Source organism: Gigantopelta aegis, chromosome 14 (assembly GCF_016097555.1).
Source record: "Gigantopelta aegis isolate Gae_Host chromosome 14, Gae_host_genome, whole genome shotgun sequence".
NCBI lineage: Eukaryota > Metazoa > Mollusca > Gastropoda > Neomphalida > Peltospiridae > Gigantopelta > Gigantopelta aegis.
In genome coordinates, this window is record NC_054712.1 from 30,978,117 (window position 1) to 31,000,913 (window position 22,797).

Here is a 22,797-nt window from a genome sequence, read left to right on the forward strand (position 1 = left end):
TGTTCCTTTATATTATGTAGCCCTCCTATGCCGTTGCTGAACGGCCAGAGTATAAATAAATTCTGTTCTGTTCTGTTCTGTGGTTTGGATCCTCGAGTAGTTGCTCTTGATCTCCAATCAAACATCTCCCCATTCTCAATACCTCTATTGGTATAGAGGGCTCAGTGGTACAGCGCTCGCCTGATGCGCAATCGATCTAGGATCGATCCCCGTCAGTGGACCCATTAGGCTATTTCTCGTTCCAGCCAGTGCTCCACAATTGGTGTAACAAAAGCCGTGGCATGTACTATCCTGTCTGTGGGATGATGCATATAAAAGATCCTTGCTGCTAATCAAAAAGAGTGTTAGCTCATGAAGTGGCGACAGCCTGTTTCCTCTCTCAATATCTGTGTGGTCCTTAACCATATGTCTGACGCCATATAACCGTAAATGCAATGTGTTGAGTGCGTCGTTAAATAAAACATTTTCCTTCCTTCCTTCCTATTGATATAAACATTAGATAAAAGTGGGCTAATATCAGCCGAGACATAAAACTATTCTTTACTTATACTGATGGAAAGAAATAAAGGATCACACAGATAGCATCAAGATATCATGACTCAGTGACTGCATCAAAAATCAATTCATATTGTCAGAAGTTGACTGGGAACATATAGGCAGTTCATTCAACACTACAGACATTCAATCCCACATTACAACTTGGTATGAAATACAGACATTACTACGCTAGTAGTGAATTAAATTTGGTCTACAAATTGATGTGTTTCCTTATTTCTTTCCTTCAGTATATATATGTATATATATATTTTTTTTTTACCTCTTCTATAATTTTCTTGAAATCGCAGATTGTGTCATTTTGCATAGTGTTTTGTGGATTCTCCACTGACGAATTCTGTAGTCCATGCTTTTCCAGGCAGTCTTCATACGCTAGTGTCGCTTTAAACCCTTGAACAAGAAAAATATACTGAACAACAAAAGAAACGCGAATATGTTTTGTTCATACAGATTGTCAAATATGGCCTAAAATATCCACAAGACATTAATACTTTTAATGGACACAAAGTCTAATGGAATTCAAAATGAATATTTGTTAATAAATTAAAGAAATACTATGCTAGGCTCAGACTGTCAACCGACACGACGAAGTTGACCAACTCAGCGCTTGCGTTGTAATTTTCCTAACTCCCGTCTTACGGGGGGGGGGGGGGGGGGTGGGGGGGACGCAGTCCAGTGGCAAAGCGCTCGCTTGATGCGCGGTCGGTTTAAGGTCGATGCCCGTCTCGTTCCAGCCAGTGCTCCACAACTGGTGTAACAAAGGTTGTGGTATGTACTATCCTGTCTGTGAGATGGTACATATAAAAGATCCCTTGCTGCTAACCGAAAAGAGTAGCCCATGAAGTGGCGACAGCGGGTTTCCTCTTTATATATATATATATATATATATATATATATATATATATATATATATATATATATATATATATATATATATCTGTGTGATCCTTAACCATATGTCTGACGCCATATAACCGTAAATAAAATGTGTTGAGTGCGTCGTTTAATAAAACATTTCCTTCCTTCCTTCACGACGAGACTCGAGTTGTAAGAGTGCTCAGACTAGCACTGGGCAGTCGTAGTAGCCGTGAGAGCAGACCGTTGGCCAACTCTGGCGTGGCAGTTGGTAGTCTGAGCCTAGCATAAATTAAAATCTGCGTTTCTTTGTTGTTCATTATTGATTTTAAAAATGAGTTTGTGTGATTTTTCTAAAGATATTGCAATATGCCAAACTGTACAATAATATAAAATACATAATACCCAAAGAAAATCGGTCTGTAACCAAATGTTGATGTTAAATAAAAGCAACTTCAAGTTATTTTGATATATAAGAATATATAATTAATCTATGCTTGGCCATCGATTGAAATGTTGATCTAAATCTCCATAATTACTAGATCAATTGGTTTTCCAAAATAAGACACATTGATTCAGAAAGGAATCTTCTGAAATGTCTTAATAAGAGCTGTTGATCCGATAACCGTAATAAGATCGGTGTACCGCACGGATTTCTATCTCGTGTAGCAGATTATGGAGAATATATACGATTTCAAAACAATTTACAATCAACTTCGGAGGTTATGGAAATCAACATTGGCAAAAACAAATTCCACTAACGAAATCAATATTGATTATTTATGTGTGAACACGTTTACGTTATACCTCAATACCAAAGTTTGTTGGTTAATTGAGGTACTTTGGCTATTTCTTGTTCTAGCCAGTGCACCACGACTGGTATATCAAAAGCCGTGGTATGTACTATCTTGTCTGTGGGATGGTGCATATAAAAGGTTCCTTTCTACTGATATGGAAAAAAAATTGACATCCAATAGCCGATAATTAATAATAAATCAATGTGCTCTAGTGATTTCGTTAAACAAAACAAACTTACTTTAACTGAGGTACTTCGATCCTACTGCCCAAACACATGAGGCAAGCGTTCAATCGACTGAACTAAATTCCACTCCCTACTTCGATACCAATACCATCGATAGTTCAATACCATCGATTAAAAATCTACTTGTGTTTGATTGCATTAGTAAATAATGACATAGAATACGGAAGCGGGTTATCAGTTTCAAGGTTCCACACCACCATTCACTTTGCATTCAGTGCCAATGTCGGGGAAATATCGCAGGTGAGAGATCCACGTGACTGTTATCAGGCGCGTGTGCATGGGGATTCGGGGTTTGGAACATCCCCCACCACCCGTCTTCCATCATCCGCCAGCCCCCACCATCCCCTGCTCTAGCAAATTTATGTTCTTTTTTAAACAATATATTTTCGGAGGGAATATGACTCGAACCACTACCAGCTCGAATCGCCACAGTCTAGATCTCCACCTACCACCACACCCACTGCTAAAATTCCTGCACACGCGCCTGGTTCTTTTTGGGAAGTACATTCGCTTTTAACCGAAATACACAAAATCCATATAGACTGACCACATAATTTGGCGTTATCCACCTCTAAGCCAGAATAAAGGCCCATCTTGTTGTTATATGTAGCAACATCACAGCTGCTATCATTTAGTAACAAAACTAAAAAAAATAACTTCAAGCCACTGAATAATTTAGATACAACAGTGGCCAACCTACTTGTAACCATCAAAAAACGATTTGTAAAAGTAAATATGTATTATGTAATGAAGCCCTAGTTCCTAGAGTGCACTATATAAAGCTGCTGCACAAAGTAATGATACCCATGTCCTGGGCGTAGGAGCCAATGAATTTCGACACCTGCGCCCATGACAGGCGTGTGCAACAACAGCTTGTTCTGATTGTGTACGTTAAAACCTTTGACCTGACCTCAGTAACGACACACGAATGATTGTCTGATTTGACTGATTATACTCAGTTTTGTGTTTATGTCTAATTAAGGCTCAAACATGCTGTGTTGGGCACATATCTCAGTTATCTGGGCTCTCTATCCAGGACAGTAGGTTAGTGGTTAGTTTTGTTAGTGGTTAGTGATAGAGAAGGTCGGTGTACCAGCCTTACACACCCATTGGAAGCTCGCTCTCGATGGCTTAAAGGGACATTCCTGAGTTTGCTGCATTGTAAGATCTTTCCGACTAATAAAATATTTCTACGATTAAACTTACATATTAAATATATATTCTGGTTTAGAATATCGGTGTCTGTATATTCAATGTGTTTCTGGTCGTCTTAATATTTGTAAGAAGCCCAAACTGGATTTTGTTTTCAAACAATTTTGTACGTACGAAAAAACAAACATATTTTAGGAAATAAAATGAAATTTAACCTAGTAGAAATATTAGTAATATATAGAATATATAGAAATATATTTAATTACAATAGTTAAAAAGTCTCTGTTAGTCTATAACATCTTTAAAATTCCAGCAAACTCAGGAATGTCCCTTTAACCTAGTACAAATATTAGAACAATCAGAGACATGTTTAATATACAGCCTCTAATATTTTATGCAGAAAAATATATCTGATATGTAATTACAATCGTTATCTTTAAAAGTGCAGCAAACTCAGGAATGTCCCTTTCACCACGACACCACCGAGGCCTGCTGTAACGACACCAAGAAATAGTGGTGTGATACCGTTATGCATTCCTGGCGTCTCCTCGTAGCCGTAACCATCTTACAACGGAACAATCGAATGAGGTTAATCACAAACAAATGTGTGGTCGTTTTCCATTATTTCCATTCCACTCTTTAATCAATGGACGGCACACGAACGACGCGAATCAATTCTAACTCGTTTTCAGGGACTGGTTTATGTCGGCGCGGTAAATTGTCGGATATAGTCAAAGCAATTGCTGCTCCTGACATTTCTAATTGACTAATACATCAACCTCTCACTGAGATATTTCGCCGGAATTGGGGAGTTTTGGTGTGGGCACCGATTTTAAACTATTCTGACGCCACGTAAATGGAATTTTTTTTTTATCGTTGTGTTTATATTCTATATATTGGCACCTTGGTGTGTATTTTACGATTCTGCAGGTTTGTTTATTACGATGCTTTGCGATTCTTTTGGGATGTTGGTACCAATTTCGTAAAACATCTTGAAAGTCTTAGAACATGCCCGTACACTAAAATCTGAAGGACAAAACCACGGGCGTTCGGGTCCTGGTTGCAGGTGTATGATTAGTACCAGTCGATGGAACACCCATGCGCGTTACTCTATATAGTCAGATAAGGGTCAAAGTCAAAGTCAGAGTCAGAGTCAGAGTCAGAGTCTCTCTCTCTCTCTCTCTCTCTCTCTCTCTCTCTCTCTCTCTCTCTCTCTCTCTATATATATATATATATATATATATATATATATATATATATATATATATATAGTCAGTTAAGGGTCAAAGTCAAAGTCAGAGTCAGAGTCAGAGTCAGAGTCAGTCTCTCTCTCTCTCTCTCTCTCTCTCTCTCTCTCTATATATATATATATATATATATATATATATAGAGATAGAGAGAGAGAGAGAGAGAGAGAGAGAGAGAGAGAGAGAGAGAGAGAGAGAGAGAGAGAGAGAGAGGGGTTATTACCAGAGTGTTTTTCGGTATCGTCAATATGACTATTGACTTATGAGCCTCTTTGAGCATAATACATTATTTTTATTCCTAATATATGATATTGACGATACCGAAATACACGAGGGTAATAATCTCTTTATCATATAAGTTCAAGCTTAGTACAACGTGTTTTTATAAACTGTACATGCAACTTTAATTCCAGTCCGCCATTACTAGATATTCAAATGACGTAAGGTCTCACTACACAGATGTCATCTGCCATTGAAACCCATGTTAAACTGCCCAACTTCAAGTGAAGATTGCCCATAGAACGGGTTCTCGTTGGCACCAACAACATACACCATTGCGAACATACATTATATAAGCATTTATTTTCACTGTAAAATTGAGAACATTTCCGTCTCAGTTTTTTGCTATATGACCGCATCTGGCTGTAGTACCGGTCCGAACAGGTGGTTCATTAATCGATTCACTCCGGCTGTCACGTGCGCTATATACCCATGTCCCAAAAGGTCGATGCACAATATTACAATATAACATGGGCAAAATACAGCCAGAAGGCTTACCATTAAACATACATATTGTTTTAATTCTTCACCATTTCCTAGAAGTGAATATGTGAACCATAACATGTGTCACAATTAGGAACTATAGTGGACCGTGATGAATGAACTCTCACCCGGAAGTGATCTGTGTAGTGAGACCTAAGGATATGTGGCGCGGTGTATTTTTGAATGGAAATGACGTCAAACTCGAATGACGTCATTTTGGATGTCCTTACATCAATATAAAGTTATGCCTAACAGTTGTTGTTTTCTGAACGCTGGACAGCTTTTAGTGTCAAATTGCCATTGAAATGTTTTTATTTGATGACTATGAATGCATACGTCAATCATGGAGTGTCACCCAAGTACGTCTGCTTAAATGGTCAATAAACCTAGTGCCGAGACCTCAACTAATTTACTAATCTAATTTGCAAAGTTATCAAATTCTTAAAGTATGTGATCTGAAAAATATCACATACTTTGATTACACTGAAAATGTAAGATCTTATATGATATGATATATATATATATATATATATATATATATATATATATATATATATATATATATATATATATATATATATATATATATATGAAGACAGGCTGCATAGCGTAACGCGAATGGGTACTTGGCAAAATAGTAATTGATCCCACGAATCTCTATCTAAAACGTTTTTTTTGTTTAACGACACCACTAAAGCACATTGGTTTATTCATTATCGGCTATTTGATGTCAAACATTTGGAAATTCTGACATAGTCTCAGAGAGAAAAAATCCGCTACATTTTTCCATTGATCTTTTATATGCACCATCCCACAAATTGGATACCACATACCACGGCCTTTGATATACCAGTCGTGATGCACTGGTAGAAACGAGAAGTAGCCCAACCGTCCGCGCATCAGGTGAGCGCTTTACCACTGGACTACGTCCCGTCCATCACGATCCTAACTATTCGAAAGTGCATATAAAAGATCTTTTGTCGATACGAGTAGCAAATTTCAATATGTCTGCAGTGGGTATCCTATCTGATTTGTTTCAACCATTCGTCGCTATAACTGCGTACTAGATACCAGATATATATATAGCTATATTGAAAGTGTACTGAGGTGTAGTTACACGAATATATATTATTTTCCTTTCTAGTCAAGAAAGAAAGAAAGAAATGCTTTATTTAACGACGCACTCAACACATTTTATTTACTGTTATATGGCGTCAGACATATGGTTAAGGACCACACAGACTTTGAGAGGAAACCCGCTGTCGCCACTTCACGGGCTACTCTTTCTGATTAGCAGTAAGGGATCTTTTATTTGCGCTTCCCACAGGCAGGATAGCACAAATCATGGCCTTTGTTGAACCAGTTATGGATCACTGGTCGGTGCAAGCGGTTTGCACCTACCCATTGAGCCTTGCGGAGCACTCACCCAGGGTTTGGAGTCTGTATCTGGATTAAAAATCCCATGCCTCGACTGGGATCCGAACCTAGTACCTACCAGCCTGTAGACCGATGGCCTAACCACGACGCCACCGAGGCGTCAAGAATAGAAAGAGTTAGTTTTGTTTTGTATAATGACGCCGCTAGACAACATCGATTTTTCAATCATTGGCTACTGGATGTCAAACATTTGATCATTCTGACACAGTCTTCAGAGGAAACCAGCACAGGAAAAGATACACAGAAGTTATGGAAAATGCAAACAAACAGATTGTTTTTGTTTAACACAGCCAGTGTAGTACGACTGGTTTATCAAATACCGTGGTATGTGCTATCCTGTCTGTGTGATGGTGTATATAAAAGATCCCTTGCTACTACTGGAAAAAATGTAACGGGTTTCCTCTCTAAGACTATATGTCAAAATTACCAAATTACCGATGATTCCTAATTAGAAATGCTCTAGTGGTGTCGTTAAACAAAACAAACTATTATTATTATTGTTTAACACCACCACTAGAATACATTAAATAATTAATCATTAGCCATTGAAAGTTAAACATTGGGTAATTTTGACATTTTGCTCACTGACATGACAGCACCTACCACAGCCACACGGGTGATAAAAATCAGAGATCCTATGGCTAAAGCACCACAGGCGACTGAACTAACTAGATTGACCCAGATCCTATGGCCAAAGCACCACAGGCGACTGAACTAACTAGATTGACCCAGATCCTATGGCCAAAGCACCACAGGCGACTGAACTAACTAGATTGACCCAGATCCTATGGCCAAAGCACCACAGGCGACTGAACTAACTTGGTGGACCCAGATCCTATGGCCAAAGCACCACAGGCGACTGAACTAACTAGATGGACCCAGATCCTATGGCCAAAGCACCACAGGCGACTGAACTAACTAGATGGACCCAGATCCTATGGACAAAGCACCACAGGCGACTGAACTAACTAGATGGACCCAGATCCTATGGCCAAAGCACCACAGGCGACTGAACTAACTTGGTGGACCCAGATCCTATGGCCAAAGCACCACAGGCGACTGAACTAACTAGATGGACCCAGATCCTATGGACAAAGCACCACAGGCGACTGAACTGAACCCAGATCCTATGGCCAAAGCACCACAGGCGATTGAACTAACTAGATTGACCCAGATCCTATGGCCAATGCACCACAGCCGACTGAACTAACTTGGTGGACCCAGATCCTATGGCCAAAGCACCACAGGCGACTGAACTAACTAGATGGACCCAGATCCTATGGCCAAATCACCACAAGCGACTGAACTAACTTGGTGGACCCAGATCCTATGGCCAAAGCACCACAGGCGACTGAACTAACTAGATGGACCCAGATCCTATGGCCAAAGCACCACAGGCGACTGAACTAACTAGACTTGGTGGACCCAGATCCTATGGCCAAAGCACCACAGGCGACTGAACTAACTAGATGGACCCAGACTGGCCAAAGCACCACAGGCGACTGATGGACCCAGATCCTATGGCCAAAGCACCACAGGCGACTGAACTAACTAGATGGACCCAGATCCTATGGCCAAAGCACCACTATGGCAAAGCACCACAGCCGACTGAACTAACTAGATGGACCCAGATCCTATGGCCAAAGCACCACAGCCGACTGAACTAACTTGGTGGACCCAGATCCTATGGCCAAAGCACCACAGCCGACTGAACTAACTAGGTGGACCCAGATCCTATGGCCAAAGCACCACAGGCGACTGAACTAACTATATTGACCCAGATCCTATGGCCAAAGCACCACAGGCGACTGAACTAACTAAATTGACCCAGATCCTATGGCCAAAGCACCACAGCCGACTGAACTAACTAGACTGACCCAGATCCTATGGCCAAAGCACCACAGGCGACTGAACTAACTAGATGGACCCAGATCCTATGGCCAAAGCACCACAGGCGACTGAACTAACTTGGTGGACCCAGATCCTATGGCCAAAGCACCACAGGCGACTGAACTAACTAGATGGACCCAGATCCTATGGCCAAAGCACCACAGGCGACTGAACTAGATGGACCCAGATCCTATGGCCAAAGCACCACAGGCGACTGATCTGACTAGATTGACCCAGATCATATGGCCAAAGCACCACAGCCGACTGAACTAACTTGGTGGACCAGATCCTATGGCCAAAGCACCACAGCCGACTGAACTAACTAGACTGACCCAGATCCTATGGCCAAAGCACCACAGCCGACTGAACTAACTTGGTGGACCCAGATCCTATGGCCAAAGCACCACAGGCGACTGAACTAACTATATTGACCCAGATCCTATGGCCAAAGCACCACAGGCGACTGAACTAACTAAATTGACCCAGATCCTATGGCTAAAGCACCACAGGCGACTGAACTAACTAGATGGACCCAGATCCTATGGCCAAAGCACCACAGGCGACTGAACTAACTTGGTGGACCCAGATCCTATGGACAAAGCACCACAGGCGACTGAACTAACTAGATGGACCCAGATCTTATGGACAAAGCACCACAGGCGACTGAACTAACGAGATTGACCCAGATCCTATGGCCAAAGCACCACAGGCGACTGAACTAACTTGGTGGACCCAGATCCTATGGACAAAGCACCACAGGCAACTGAACTAACTTGGTGGACCCAGATCCTATGGCCAAAGCACCACAGGCGACTGAACTAACTAGATGGACCCAGATCCTATGGACAAAGCACCACAAGCGACTGAACTAACTTGGTGGACCCAGATCCTATGGCCAAAGCACCACAGGCGACTGAACTAACTTGGTGGACCCAGATCCTATGGACAAAGCACCACAGGCGACTGAACTAACTAGATGGACCCAGATCCTATGGACAAAGCACCACAGGCGACTGAACTAACGAGATTGACCCAGATCCTATGGCCAAAGCACCACAGGCGACTGAACTAACTTGGTGGACCCAGATCCTATGGCCAAAGCACCACAGGCGACTGAACTAACTAGATGGACCCAGATCCTATGGCCAAAGCACCACAAGCGACTGAACTAACTTGGTGGACCCAGATCCTATGGCCAAAGCACCACAGGCGACTGAACTAACTAGATGGACCCAGATCCTATGGACAAAGCACCACAGGCGACTGAACTAACTTGGTGGACCCAGATCCTATGGCCAAAGCACCACAGGCGATTGAACTAACTAGATTGACCCAGATCCTATGGCCAATGCACCACAGCCGACTGAACTAACTTGGTGGACCCAGATCCTATGGCCAAAGCACCACAGGCGACTGAACTAACTAGATGGACCCAGATCCTATGGCCAAATCACCACAAGCGACTGAACTAACTTGGTGGACCCAGATCCTATGGCCAAAGCACCACAGGCGACTGAACTAACTAGATGGACCCAGATCCTATGGACAAAGCACCACAGGCGACTGAACTAACTTGGTGGACCCAGATCCTATGGCCAATGCACCACAGCCGACTGAACTAACTAGATTGACCCAGATCCTATGGCCAATGCACCACAGCCGACTGAACTAACTAGATGGACCCAGATCCTATGGCCAAAGCACCACAGGCGACTGAACTAACTAGATTGACCCAGATCCTATGGCCAATGCACCACAGGCGACGAACTAACTGAATGGCCTGCACCACAGCCGACTACTAGATTGACCCAGATCCAGATCCTATGGCCAACTAGCACCCAGATCATGGCCAATGCACCACAGGCGACTGAACTAACTAGACTGACCCAGATCCTATGGCCAATGCACCACAGGCGACTGAACTAACTAGATTGACCCAGATCCTATGGCCAATGCACCACAGCCGACTGAACTAACTAGATTGACCCAGATCATATGGCCAATGCACCACAGCCGACTGAACTAACTTGATGGACCTACATCCCATGGCTCAACAACACAGGCGACCAAATTAGATCTCGTCCCCATAGAAAGAAAGAATAATATACTTTACCTAATATGGAGAAGACAACGGTTGCTGTGAAAATGGAAGTAAAGAAGTCGCAGATGGTCACTATGAGGGTGTCACGTAGGAAGTTACTGCGAACTGGGTTGTATGACGCCAGAGCTATGAGGCAGCCGAACGCCAACCCGAAAGAGTAGAAGATCTGTGTGGCTGCGTCCAACCAAACAGCCGGATCCTTAAGCTTTTCCCACTATAACAAAGCATGTGATTGGATGGGTAGAATTTGGTTTAATATGACTGACTGAATACAAATATATTTTATTTCATGTTGTTGTTGTTTTTTTTTTGGGGGGGGGGGGGGGGGGGGGTTGTTGTAGTTTTCGGAGGGTTTGTTGTTGCTGTTGTAGTGTTTTTTGGGGGGTAAAGATAAAAGTGTAGCTTGTGCTTCCCCCACCTCATCAACCCACTATGGCGGTGGCCCTATCACTAGAGATTATGCACCCAAACTCCAGATATAATTCCTACGGGTCTGGTATATGTATGTGTTCAAGTATGTGTGTTTGTGTACTGTGTACGAAGCATGTGGCGCCCGTACTATTTGTACACAGCGACATGGATTTCGATGTATTAGCAATGACAGGGCGAAGTCGAGTTGATCAAAGCGGAGTTGTTGGGTTTTTAATCACTTCGCTTGGTTGCATGGCGCCTATTGTGATATATATTTATATGGTATTACCGTAAGCTAGGGAATATATAATTTATGTAAAAAAAAAAATAAAAAAAAAGTGTCAAATACCTCTGGAACGAAAAGATGTTGGATGCCTTTTTCAAATCCACGTAGGGTTATTCCTCGGAAGAAAAATATCACCAGTACCACGTAAGGAAATGTTGCTGTGAAGTAAACCACCTGTAAATATATAACCATATTAATATAGTGTACTGTGTTCTCAAATAAGAAACAACATAACTCAGTGGTAGAGCGCTCACCTCAAGTGTGATGGATCTAGGATCGATCACCTTCGATGAACTAGCCTACGCTTTTTTCTATCAAAAGTTGTGGTTTGTAATTGTATGCTGTGCTGTCTGTGATAAATTGCATATAAAATGTCAAAGGAGTAGCCTGTATAGCGTAATGGATTTATTTTCCAGACCAAGGGTTGAAATAACCATATATTAGACATCAGATAGCCATAGTTAAACATGGTATTCTCAAGCATCGTTAATAGGAATCGTTCCTGTTTATAATCATTTATTTAAAAAAAAAAAGTCATCCACACAACAACATTAAAGGCATACTGTCACAGATTTAAGGACCTTATTTCTCTAAAACTGGATAATAAATAAAAATTACATTAATTGTTGGAAACCAAATCTAGCTCTCTCTCTCTCTCTCTCTCTCTCTCTCTCTCTCTCTCTCTCTCTCTCTCTCTCTCTCTCTCTCTCTCTCTCTCTCTCTCTCTCTCTCTCTTCACCTTAACTGAACCATGATGGAACGAAATCCATGTCATCCCTCCCGGGAATTTTTGTTTTTGAATTATAGACCATTGCCATAATTCAATTATTTTTATAAAATGTCATTAATAAATGGAGTATGGTGGTTATGAAGATGGTTGAATAAAGTACATTTAGGGGTAAATTAAACTCTATTTGTTCAGGTAATACCTTGTTAGACCATTAAATAGGTCAACGGTCTGTGACAATATGCCTTTAAGGGTACCAGAAACCCATTGAATACGCAGATAAAGAGAGAGAAAAGAATATTACATCTCTGGACAAGTTTAGCCCATTGTGTGCAGCAATATTAATAAAACCGGTTTTTTTCAATGGATTCCGACAAAAGAAAAAAGTTTTAAAAATTCAAATGTATATCATTTCATTTTATTTCATTTCAACTTATTTTCGTGCTTATATCCAATTCAGCACGCGGTCCTGGGCACACACCTCAACTATCTGTCCCGGACAGTGGATTAGTTGTTAGTGGTTAGTGACAGAGAATAGGGTGTAGTGGTCTTACACCTACCCATCGAGACGTTAAAACTTGCTCTGGGTGTGAGCCAGTACCGGACTGCCAACCCTGTACCTATCAGCCTTATGTCCGATGGCTTAACCACGACACTACCGAGGCCGGTATCATTTCAAAATAACGTAAAAATTCCAGTGTGTTTTACATTGAAAATCTACGTCTTCTAGTGGTGATGCCGTTTAAGTAACTAAACGTTGATAGGAAGCCGACCATCTCGAAGCTATAGGCACGCTAGACATTCAATTACAACTGTCATTTAGACGATGTTGCCTAAAGCAGAAAACCAAAAAAAAGTAAGTAACTGTTATACACGTAAGGAGAGGGTGGAGACTGGTGGCAAAAACTAAATAATTTTGTAAGTGTCATATTTGAAATAATAATATTAAGTCAAGGTTAATTTAAGCTTCCTTTCCACACAAAAAATAAAATTAGCTTTTATTTCCTACTCCAGAACTTGTCGCAAAAAAAGAGAGTATATTTATGCGTGTTGATACAAAAACTATTTGGATTCAAACTGAATAATTTAAAATAAACTTTAAAACAACACATAAAATTTAATGCTTACGTGTCTTTTGCTGTTCAGTATATTACCTTGTTATGGCTATTTCACTACTTGTAGCGAGCGCTTATGACAAGGAGAAATAACCTAAACAGACTGAGTCCCATATGTAAGGAATAGAACATTTTGTCGAAATGTTACAACGGAAGTGATATCGCGTTTAAAAAAATCAGAGTAAATGGATAACAGATCTGCGATAAATGCAGAAAATGGCTAATTGATTTTATTTTCGTAAATACCATATGATCGCGATAGTTTTGATATATTTTTAGAAAATACATTCGATACATTACCGTGCAAAACAAGAATGCATTGATTTGTTAAAAATAGGATTTTGCCAGAAAAAAAACACATGGCGGATTCGCATATGCATTGTGGGTGAGACGATTTTGTTTTTATATAAATCTAATCAGTTGATTCATAAATGCATGAACAGTATAAATGTGCTTTGTTGCGTATTGTGGTCTATTAATATATGAACAAAAAAAACAAAAAATGACAAACAAACGAACATTTACGGAGTGTTTCGACATGATTCGTCAAACACATTTTATTTGACGATAATTTAAAACAAATACTAACGTAAATTGTACACAGCCTAAATCTTGTCATTTTTTTTTTTTTTTTAAATTTAATTTTACACAAGGTATCTGAGAATATTTTTATCTCATCGACTGACTTCTGTTTTAGTATGTACTTTGGATTTTTAGAGGGGGAGGCGGTCGTTTAGGCTTATGGTGAGGCACGAAGTGCCTCACACGAGTGCGCGAAGCGCCCGAGTCGCTTAGAGGGGTCCGGGGGCATATTGGGGAAAAAAGCCACCAGTAAGGGGGGGGGGTGTCGGTTGACCCCCCATTGGCTACGGACTTGCTAAATGATCGCCGGCGATTCTGCAGAAATAATCAAAGACCATGTGCTAGCATATCTGTAAGTAAGATTAAATAATCAGTCGTATAGTTACTTTGTCAATTAGGCTACTAAAACGTAATACGTTTAGTAAAAGATACTCATAGTCTGCCCTTTCCTCCTACTAAAATTTCTTTTTTAAATAGGCTTAATTTCAGTTTGGTTTCACGTAAAAAAAAAAAAAGTAAACAAAACAAACTATTTTTGTGTGCGATTTAGACATCAATCTGCTCAGAAATCATGAACTTGTAGTAAATTCCATAGTATGAAAGAAGAAGAAAAAGGCGTTCCCTGTGGGAAGAACTATTTACATGTATATATAAACTTTAGTGTTTTGTTATTTTTGTCAGATGCACATTGCAGATTACTTAGCGATTCTAGGCTATTTTTCACTGTTATACACTGGTACCATAATACGCTGTAATGCTAATAATGAAGGTGTGGCCATTACAAAATAGTATTACATACCTATTCAATCTTACTATTGTGATAAAGACATTTTGAAATCGCGAGTTAAATTTATTTTGTATCGCATATATGTGCGATCTGGACTGGAACTTTTAAATGGGGAATTCCCTTTTAATGTTTTACTGCAGTTAGCGCCTTATATTTACTGACGTAATATATGATTTACAAATTATGTCACATTACACAAGGCTTTCGCAGAGTAAGATTCTGGATTTAACAGTGTTGTTATGACGTTAAAATAAAAACCTTTTTTGTAAAACAGAAAAGAAGGTATGTAATAAATACAGAACTCGTTTATTTTGCGAAAGAACATACCATTCGACCGATACGCGGTCTCGTGGTATATATTCTTGCGCAAAATAAACTCGTGCACACAATTGCACGAGTCTCCCCTGGGTTGTCATGCCACGACCAGAAGCGGTCAGGCCCTTATAAAGGGCCCTATGGGCAACCTAGGGAGACACCACAGCATTGTAGAGGTCTATAATTAACGAGCTACTCTCGATTCACTAATATCAAAACCTATATTAGCTCGGCCATTTACCTTTCGACCGACCGTTCAAAATTGCGCCAAATTTCCTCAATCAAAATTGCGCATCCCTTTCTCTTTGGCATTAACGGCTCCATTCGAAATTCCATAGCACCACCACCACCCCCACCCGCCTGCTACCGATTCGATCGGGCTGCTGGTGCTCCCTTGCACCTGCCAGTGCAGGCGGTCCCTCCTCTCCCCTCCCCCCACCTTTCCTGTCATGGACGGAGGAGCCAGCCAAGGCCGGCTCTTGTGCCCACGACGGGCGTGCGCTACAACAGCTTGTTCTGAATGTGCACGTAAAATCCTATGACCTGACCTGACCTAAACTCGTGCAATAAACAGGAAGCAAACACAACGTATGTTTAGTTCTGTATATATATTATATGTATACGGCGCTCTTCAACAATTACGTAACGCTTTGTCACAAGCTTTAGCGAGTGACAAATGAAAATTATTTCACGAGGTTATAGGTCAGGTAATAAATAGAATAACAAACTGTACCAGTTATTGGCGTGTGCTACAACAGCTTGTTCTGAATGTGCACGTAAAACCCTATGACATACCAGTTATTATCAAATTTATGCCCCGAGTGAAATAAATTTCAGTTGTCACAAGCTTTAGCGAGTGAGAAATGAAAATTATTTCACGAGGGACATAAACTTAATAATAACTGGTACAGAGTTTGTTATTCTATTTATTACCTGACCTATTTTTTTCTCTAAAAGCCTTTTTTGACACACATGCACGTACAAGTATAGAAACGATATAAATCACTTTACGCACTGTTGCTATAATTTTGTTATTTAATCACGTTCATAAATAATTTTCAAAAACAAAAGTTATCTTTATTCTGGTACAAAATCTGTAATGAATTGCATTAAAATTACATTTTGTTGTAAATTTAACACCAAAAACAGACAGCCGTAAACGCAAAGTTTTTAGATTTACGGGTGTTATTGTCTATTTGACCGAAGGCGTTAGTTTGAGGTCAAAAATGAAACATCAAATAGACAATAACACTCGCAAATCTAAAAACTCAATATGTTTATGTCCATTGTAAACTGAATAATTTTTCTACGAAACTAACTGTATATTTAGTATTTCTTGAAAACAATTCCTGGCTACAATCTAACTGTAGACACTTGAATCGTAACTTCGCCTGTTACAATTGCTAATGACGTCACTTTCTAATGACGTCATTAGCTTTCCGGGTGTTATTTTCATTTGATCCCGGAAAAAGAATGTAATTAACCAATCACAATACAGAACACACTCGCCATCAGTTTACAATTTAAACTACATGACGTCATTGTATGCCAAATCGTGATTGACGTCATATTTAGTACCGACAAGGCCATTGGTTTGTAAGTGTCAAATCATCCAATAGTATTGTTCGTTAGACCAATGCATGATAATTTTTGAGTGAGAAATTATGATTTTTATTTTACCGTTATGAGTGCGTGCTGTCGTACATATATTCACTATAGTATATACAATAATACAGCGTACAGGCATGACTTGTTCCATCGAGTAGGACGAATTTATCACCCATACACCAGGAATCGAACACCCGTATATCTATCCTCTCTCTCACACACACACACACACACACACACACACACACTAACACGTATTTACACAGCGTATCTCACTTGCGCTGCTTTTAGGTTTCACCTAGTTAATATTAGTTATTATTAGTTATTTTAGCCAATTCTATATTTCATTACTGCCTAACCCCTCTATAACGCAAGCCCAATATCTAAACCACGGCCGCCATTTTGGGTCCTGAAGCGAGTTTCTGGTTGATTAGTTTATTTACTAATAATATTAGATGGAGCGAGAAGAGAGCGCCATGTTGAAGAGACGGACACTGGGAAGCGATGACCGCCGTGTTATCAAGAGAAACAAGATTAGACCATCGCATGTTACCTTTTCATAAAGATTACTGGGATCTGATTTATCTCAACTCGGAGAACACTGTGGCTGTCAAGCAAAGATAAATCAAATTTGGCTGAGTAAAGCTGGTAAACAGAGATAGAGAGGGAGTGATGGGAAGTGAGGGGCGTAAAGGGAGGGAGGATGTGTGTGTGTGAGTGAGTGTGTGTGAGAGAGAGAGAGAGAGAGAGAGAGAGAGAGAGAGAGAGAGAGAGAGAGAGAGAGAGAGAGAGAGAGAGAGAGAGAGAGAGAGAGAGGAGGTGAGAAAGAGGGTGAGAAAAATAGATACAGATACAGATATGAAAATATATATAGATATATATTTTGTTCGTTTGTATTATTTTCTTGTTTTTGTTTTGTTTTGTTTTGTTTTGTTCTGTTGTATTGTTGGCATTTTTTTGTTTTTGTAGTTGGGGTTTTTTTTTGGGGGGGGGTTGGGGGTAGGGTTGGGTTGGGTTGGGGTTTTTTAATGTGGTGTTTGTTGGATTTATTTTATTTGGTTGTTGTTGTTGTTTTAAAAAAGCTAACCCTGCAAACTTCGAGTGTCGTCTAAAATAGATATTCAATTTCCTTCGAGATTCTGTCTACAACACCACAGCAAATAATAATTACTTAATATCAAATAATATAAAAATTGTTCCGCGTCAGCTGTCGATCAGATATGACCTTCATGCTGACCTTAGTCACAAAAATCAATATACCTTTCAAGATATAATGTGTGTGTGCATGTTCTCATACCAAAATAAACACTTTTTTCTCGATTACACATTTCAATATTACTTCAAGGTTCAAAAAAAGAAAAAAGAAAACTAAGTAAATGATAAAAGTGAACATTAATTAGATCAGCTTCCAGGCTTTCTGCCAGAAAATAATTCGAGTGTACATTATGAAAACAAAACAGACTGTAAGTACCCCATCTAGATGGTTATGAGCTTGATATGTTTTCAAACTGGACAGTTGCATTCATATGCTTTGACACATTTTAAACAGCAGTTCGTTTACTTTCATCTATCTAAAAATTATTTTTAAAAATATATCCATTAATTCCCTAGATTCTAGGATACGTAATTTTACGTTCATACCCTTTTGGAAGAAATATGGCTTTAAGAACTATGACTTACGTTACAAAAATTGTTATGTCAGTTAGACTCAATACAATGGCCACCAAAGGCAAATGAAGGTGTGATAAAATTTTACATCAGTATTAAGTAGCATATTGCTGTCCAAAACTAACATAACAGCAAGAAATGGCTGGTTTCATTAATGACTAAGGTACAGGTATCTGAAGTTCAAAACTAGGATTTAAATCTGTCGCCGGAAAGGGAAGGAAATGTTTTATTTAACGACGCACTCAACCTGTCGCCGAAAAAAAAACCCGTGAAGGTTTGCTGTTGCTTTGTGATGTTGTGTTTTTTGGTTTGGTTGAGTGTTTTTAATTGTTTAATTTTGTTTTAAAAACCTTTAAATTCTGAATTATTGAAAAGGAGCTTTACAAGGATTACTTGTAGCGGATTTAGAACTGATCTCAGTGAAGGGTAAGAACTCTCATTGTATCTATAGTCGGGAGGAAATGGGTATTTCTACCGGCCTCGGTGGTGTCGTGGTTAAGCCATCGGACATAAGGCTGATATGTACAGGGTTCGCAGCCCGGTACAGGCTCCCACGCAGAGAGCGAGTTTTAACGACTCAGTGGATAGGTGTAAGACACTACACCGTCTTCTCTTTCATTAACCACCAACGATTAACAATTAACCCTTTGTCCTGGACAGACAGCCCAAATAGCCAAAGCCTGTGCCCAGGACAGCGTGCTTGAACCTTAATTGGATATAAGCACGAAAAATGAAATGAAATAAAGGACACTTGTGTATTCATGTATCATTCATAGAACACCCATAGAAGCTGTGAGTTCTGTTACGGTGGCGCAGAATGGGGTGGGTGTCCTCATTTACTTTTATATCACTTACTACTTCAGAAGGACATCTCGAGGATAATATTTAATGTTGTTGTTTTTAAGACAGAACTACAGAAAGAGAACGTAACTCGTCCCAAGGATTTTTGGTTGCACTCCTCTGGTGCATTTCAGTAAAAACAAAAACATATTGTGTAACTTGGGAAAATATCTATTTAAAGCATTTAAAATTCGAACTTCCTTAAAGGGGCATTCCTGAGTTTGCTGCATTGTAAGATGTTTCCGACTAATAAAATATTTCTACGATTAAACTTAACATATTAAATATATTTTCTTGTTTAGAATATTAGTATCTGTATATTCAATGTGTTTCTGGTTGTCTTAATATTTGTAAGAAGCCCAAACTGGATTTTGTCTTGTCTGGATTTCGTACGTACGAAAACATATTTTTTAGGAAATAAAATGAAAATTAACCTAGTACAAATATTAGAACGATCAGAAACACGTTTAATATACAGTCACTAATATTTTATGCAGAAAAATATATTTGATGTGTAATTACAATCGTTAAAAAGTCTCTGTTAGTCGATAACATCTTAAACATTGCAGCAAACTCAGGAATGTCCCTTTAATCTAAAAATACTGTAATTATCAAGACAATTAATACGTTGCATTTAAATGTCAATTTGTATATAACACGTTACCTATATGACTACAATTTACATTCTCCTTACTGATATGGATGTACATGTATATTGTAATATATCATATTATTATGATATATATAATTATATACATCTATATATATGTGGTCAACTCCATCGTTACGGGTGTTACATTTTGAGGGGGATAAATATTTTAAAGTGAAGTTGCAGAGAATATTATTTGTATCACTCTCCCCATTGTTTGAGTCTTATACAGTTAACATGTTTCTCTCTCAACTTCCATAAAATATTTAAGATTTAAAATTCTATGTACTAATTAAAAGACCTACCAACTTCCGTTACGGGTATTACACTAAATGGACAAATCTTTTTTCAAGAAGTACATTTTATCAAAATCCTGTGATGTGTATGGATAATTTTAATAAAACTTGTATCATATGGGTAGGTGGCCGTAGGTAATTACTGGAATAGAACCTGGTTTCATTGCTTGCTTGATATTAAGTCAATTATGCACAGTGATAACTGTTACGGGTGTATATATATATATATATATATATATATATATATATATATATATATATATATATATATATATGTGACGGTACATGCTCTTAATTTGTTTTCGCCTGTGGCGATTTTACTTGTGTTAGAGGGCCGTGTGCAGTTTAATTGCACTTAAGCCCAGATGGGCAACTTGTTACGTAATACTTCTGCGCGACGGTCTTCGATCGGTACGCCTAATACACACGCAGCCAGATGCGGAGGCCATGTGGCTAGTAGTTACGTAATATCTCCGGTAGTGCTGTTTATGGCCAGGAGATTGCTCGCGGTTGGCGACAGCCAGACTGACGATCAGAGAGAAATATATCGACTCTAGTAGATGTAGAATATGAGATGATACGTGAGGTACCGCCTTGTACCCCCAGGCAAAATCCTGATTTATAATAAATAGCTAGTGTTTGAGAGATATCGAGGAGAACGAATAGGAAGGCTCCGAGGGAACGTTAGTCCGTTTGGACTTTGGTAAATATCATTTCTGCTCTGTGTATAACCTTGATGTGATTGATGTGACTTTAAATATTTTAATACTGTATTATACCAATATTCTGTAGACAGTGTCTTCGGTCATCTGACGAAGTAAATCGTAGACTTTTTGTTCTAACATTATACGAGTATTTGGTAATATAAAGCTTAGCCAGTCATCCTAGACGACCTAGGTACACTGTAGGTTATTGTCTTTATTGTGATCGGTACCAGTATTAATTCTGTGTTACAAGGTTACTGAACGAGTAGTAAGGGTTAATTAAAAATTAACCAGTTAGGAATGGTGTTGTAATTCCTTTATTAATTAACTTCTCCTGGAAGCGTTTCTCAATTATCACACGTGTGGGTGTGGTGTAACGGTGAAGTGATTCGCATATTGTGTAACTAGACACCTAGAGATTAACTAATTAAGTGATCAGTTCTGGGTTGTTATTATTGCTGTTATTAATTAACTACTACGACTGTACATTTGTCAGCGTAGGATAATACAGATTCCAAAGTGTATTGTGTTTCTAGTGAGCTAAACGTGCTATATTAATATATACTATATAAGATCGTATCTCTGATCATACCTAGAGACGAGCCATACTAGGGTTTAACAGCCTGTTACAGAGAGATCTAATAGATATACAAGTAGGAGAGACATTTTGATAATCGTGTTTTATTCGGTTACGGGAATTATAGAATCCCCGTGACAATATATATATATATATATATATATATGTATATGTATATGTATATGTATATGCATATGCATATGCATATGCATATATATATATATATATATATATATATATATATATATATATATATATATATATATATATAATAATAATATATGTATGTATGTATGTATGTATGTATGTATGTATGTATGTATGTATGTATGTACATGTATGTATGTATGTATATGTATGTATGTATGTATGTATGTATATATATATATATATATATATATATATATATATATATATATATATATATTGTTGTTTGTTTATACCAATAAGCTGCTGTGCTTACGGTCAATAAAGAATTGAATTGAACTGAACTGAAAGCTAGACTTTGCGTGCCCCACTGCTAGACCCGTCTCTGGTGTTGAGACGGGATGCGATTAAACCTGTGACGGTGATCAATACATTTCTGTTGAAATGTTCTGTAACCTGAGTCTGCTATTTAAATGGATGCCCTGAGTTTGTTACATTGTAACCTGTTCACTTCTAACTGATCCTTTATGATGACTAAAATTACATATTAAAGATGCCTTTCTGTTTAGAATATCAGTATCTGTATAAACAAGGTGTGTGTGTGTGGGGGGGGGGGGGGGTTGTCGTCCAGATGTTTATAGTAGCTGAAACCAAAGTTTACCTTTTAATAAGTTGGTACGTACAAAACAAATATATATTACGATGAAATGAACTGTGACTGCCACAGATATTAAAGGAAATGTTTTATTTAACGACGCACTCAACACATTTTATTTACGGTTATATGGTGTCAGACATATGGTTAAGGACCACATAGATATTGAGGGAAGAAACCCGCTGTCGCCACTTCATGGGCTACTCTTTTCGATTAGCAGCAAGAGATATTTTATATGCACCATCCCATAGACAGGATACCACATACCACGGCCTTTGATGTACCAGTCGTGGTGCACTGGCTGGAGCGATAAATAGTCCAATGGGCCCACCGACGGGGATCGATCCCAAACCGACCGCTACAGATATTAGTACATGACCGTAAACACA

General features: G+C 39.0%; 1 protein-coding gene across 1 annotated transcript in view; it reads right to left on the reverse strand.

Annotated features, from left to right (window-relative positions):
• LOC121389183 (sodium-dependent neutral amino acid transporter B(0)AT3-like) overlaps positions 1–22,797 on the reverse strand; it is a 94,061-nt gene that overhangs the window by 16,232 nt on the left and 55,032 nt on the right. The window contains exons 4-6 of the mRNA XM_041520788.1: positions 11,802–11,912; positions 11,054–11,255; positions 818–945 (exon numbers count right to left, since the gene is read on the reverse strand). Coding sequence (XP_041376722.1) covers positions 818–945; positions 11,054–11,255; positions 11,802–11,912 — 441 coding nt within the window. The remainder of the gene's footprint in view (positions 1–817; positions 946–11,053; positions 11,256–11,801; positions 11,913–22,797) is intronic.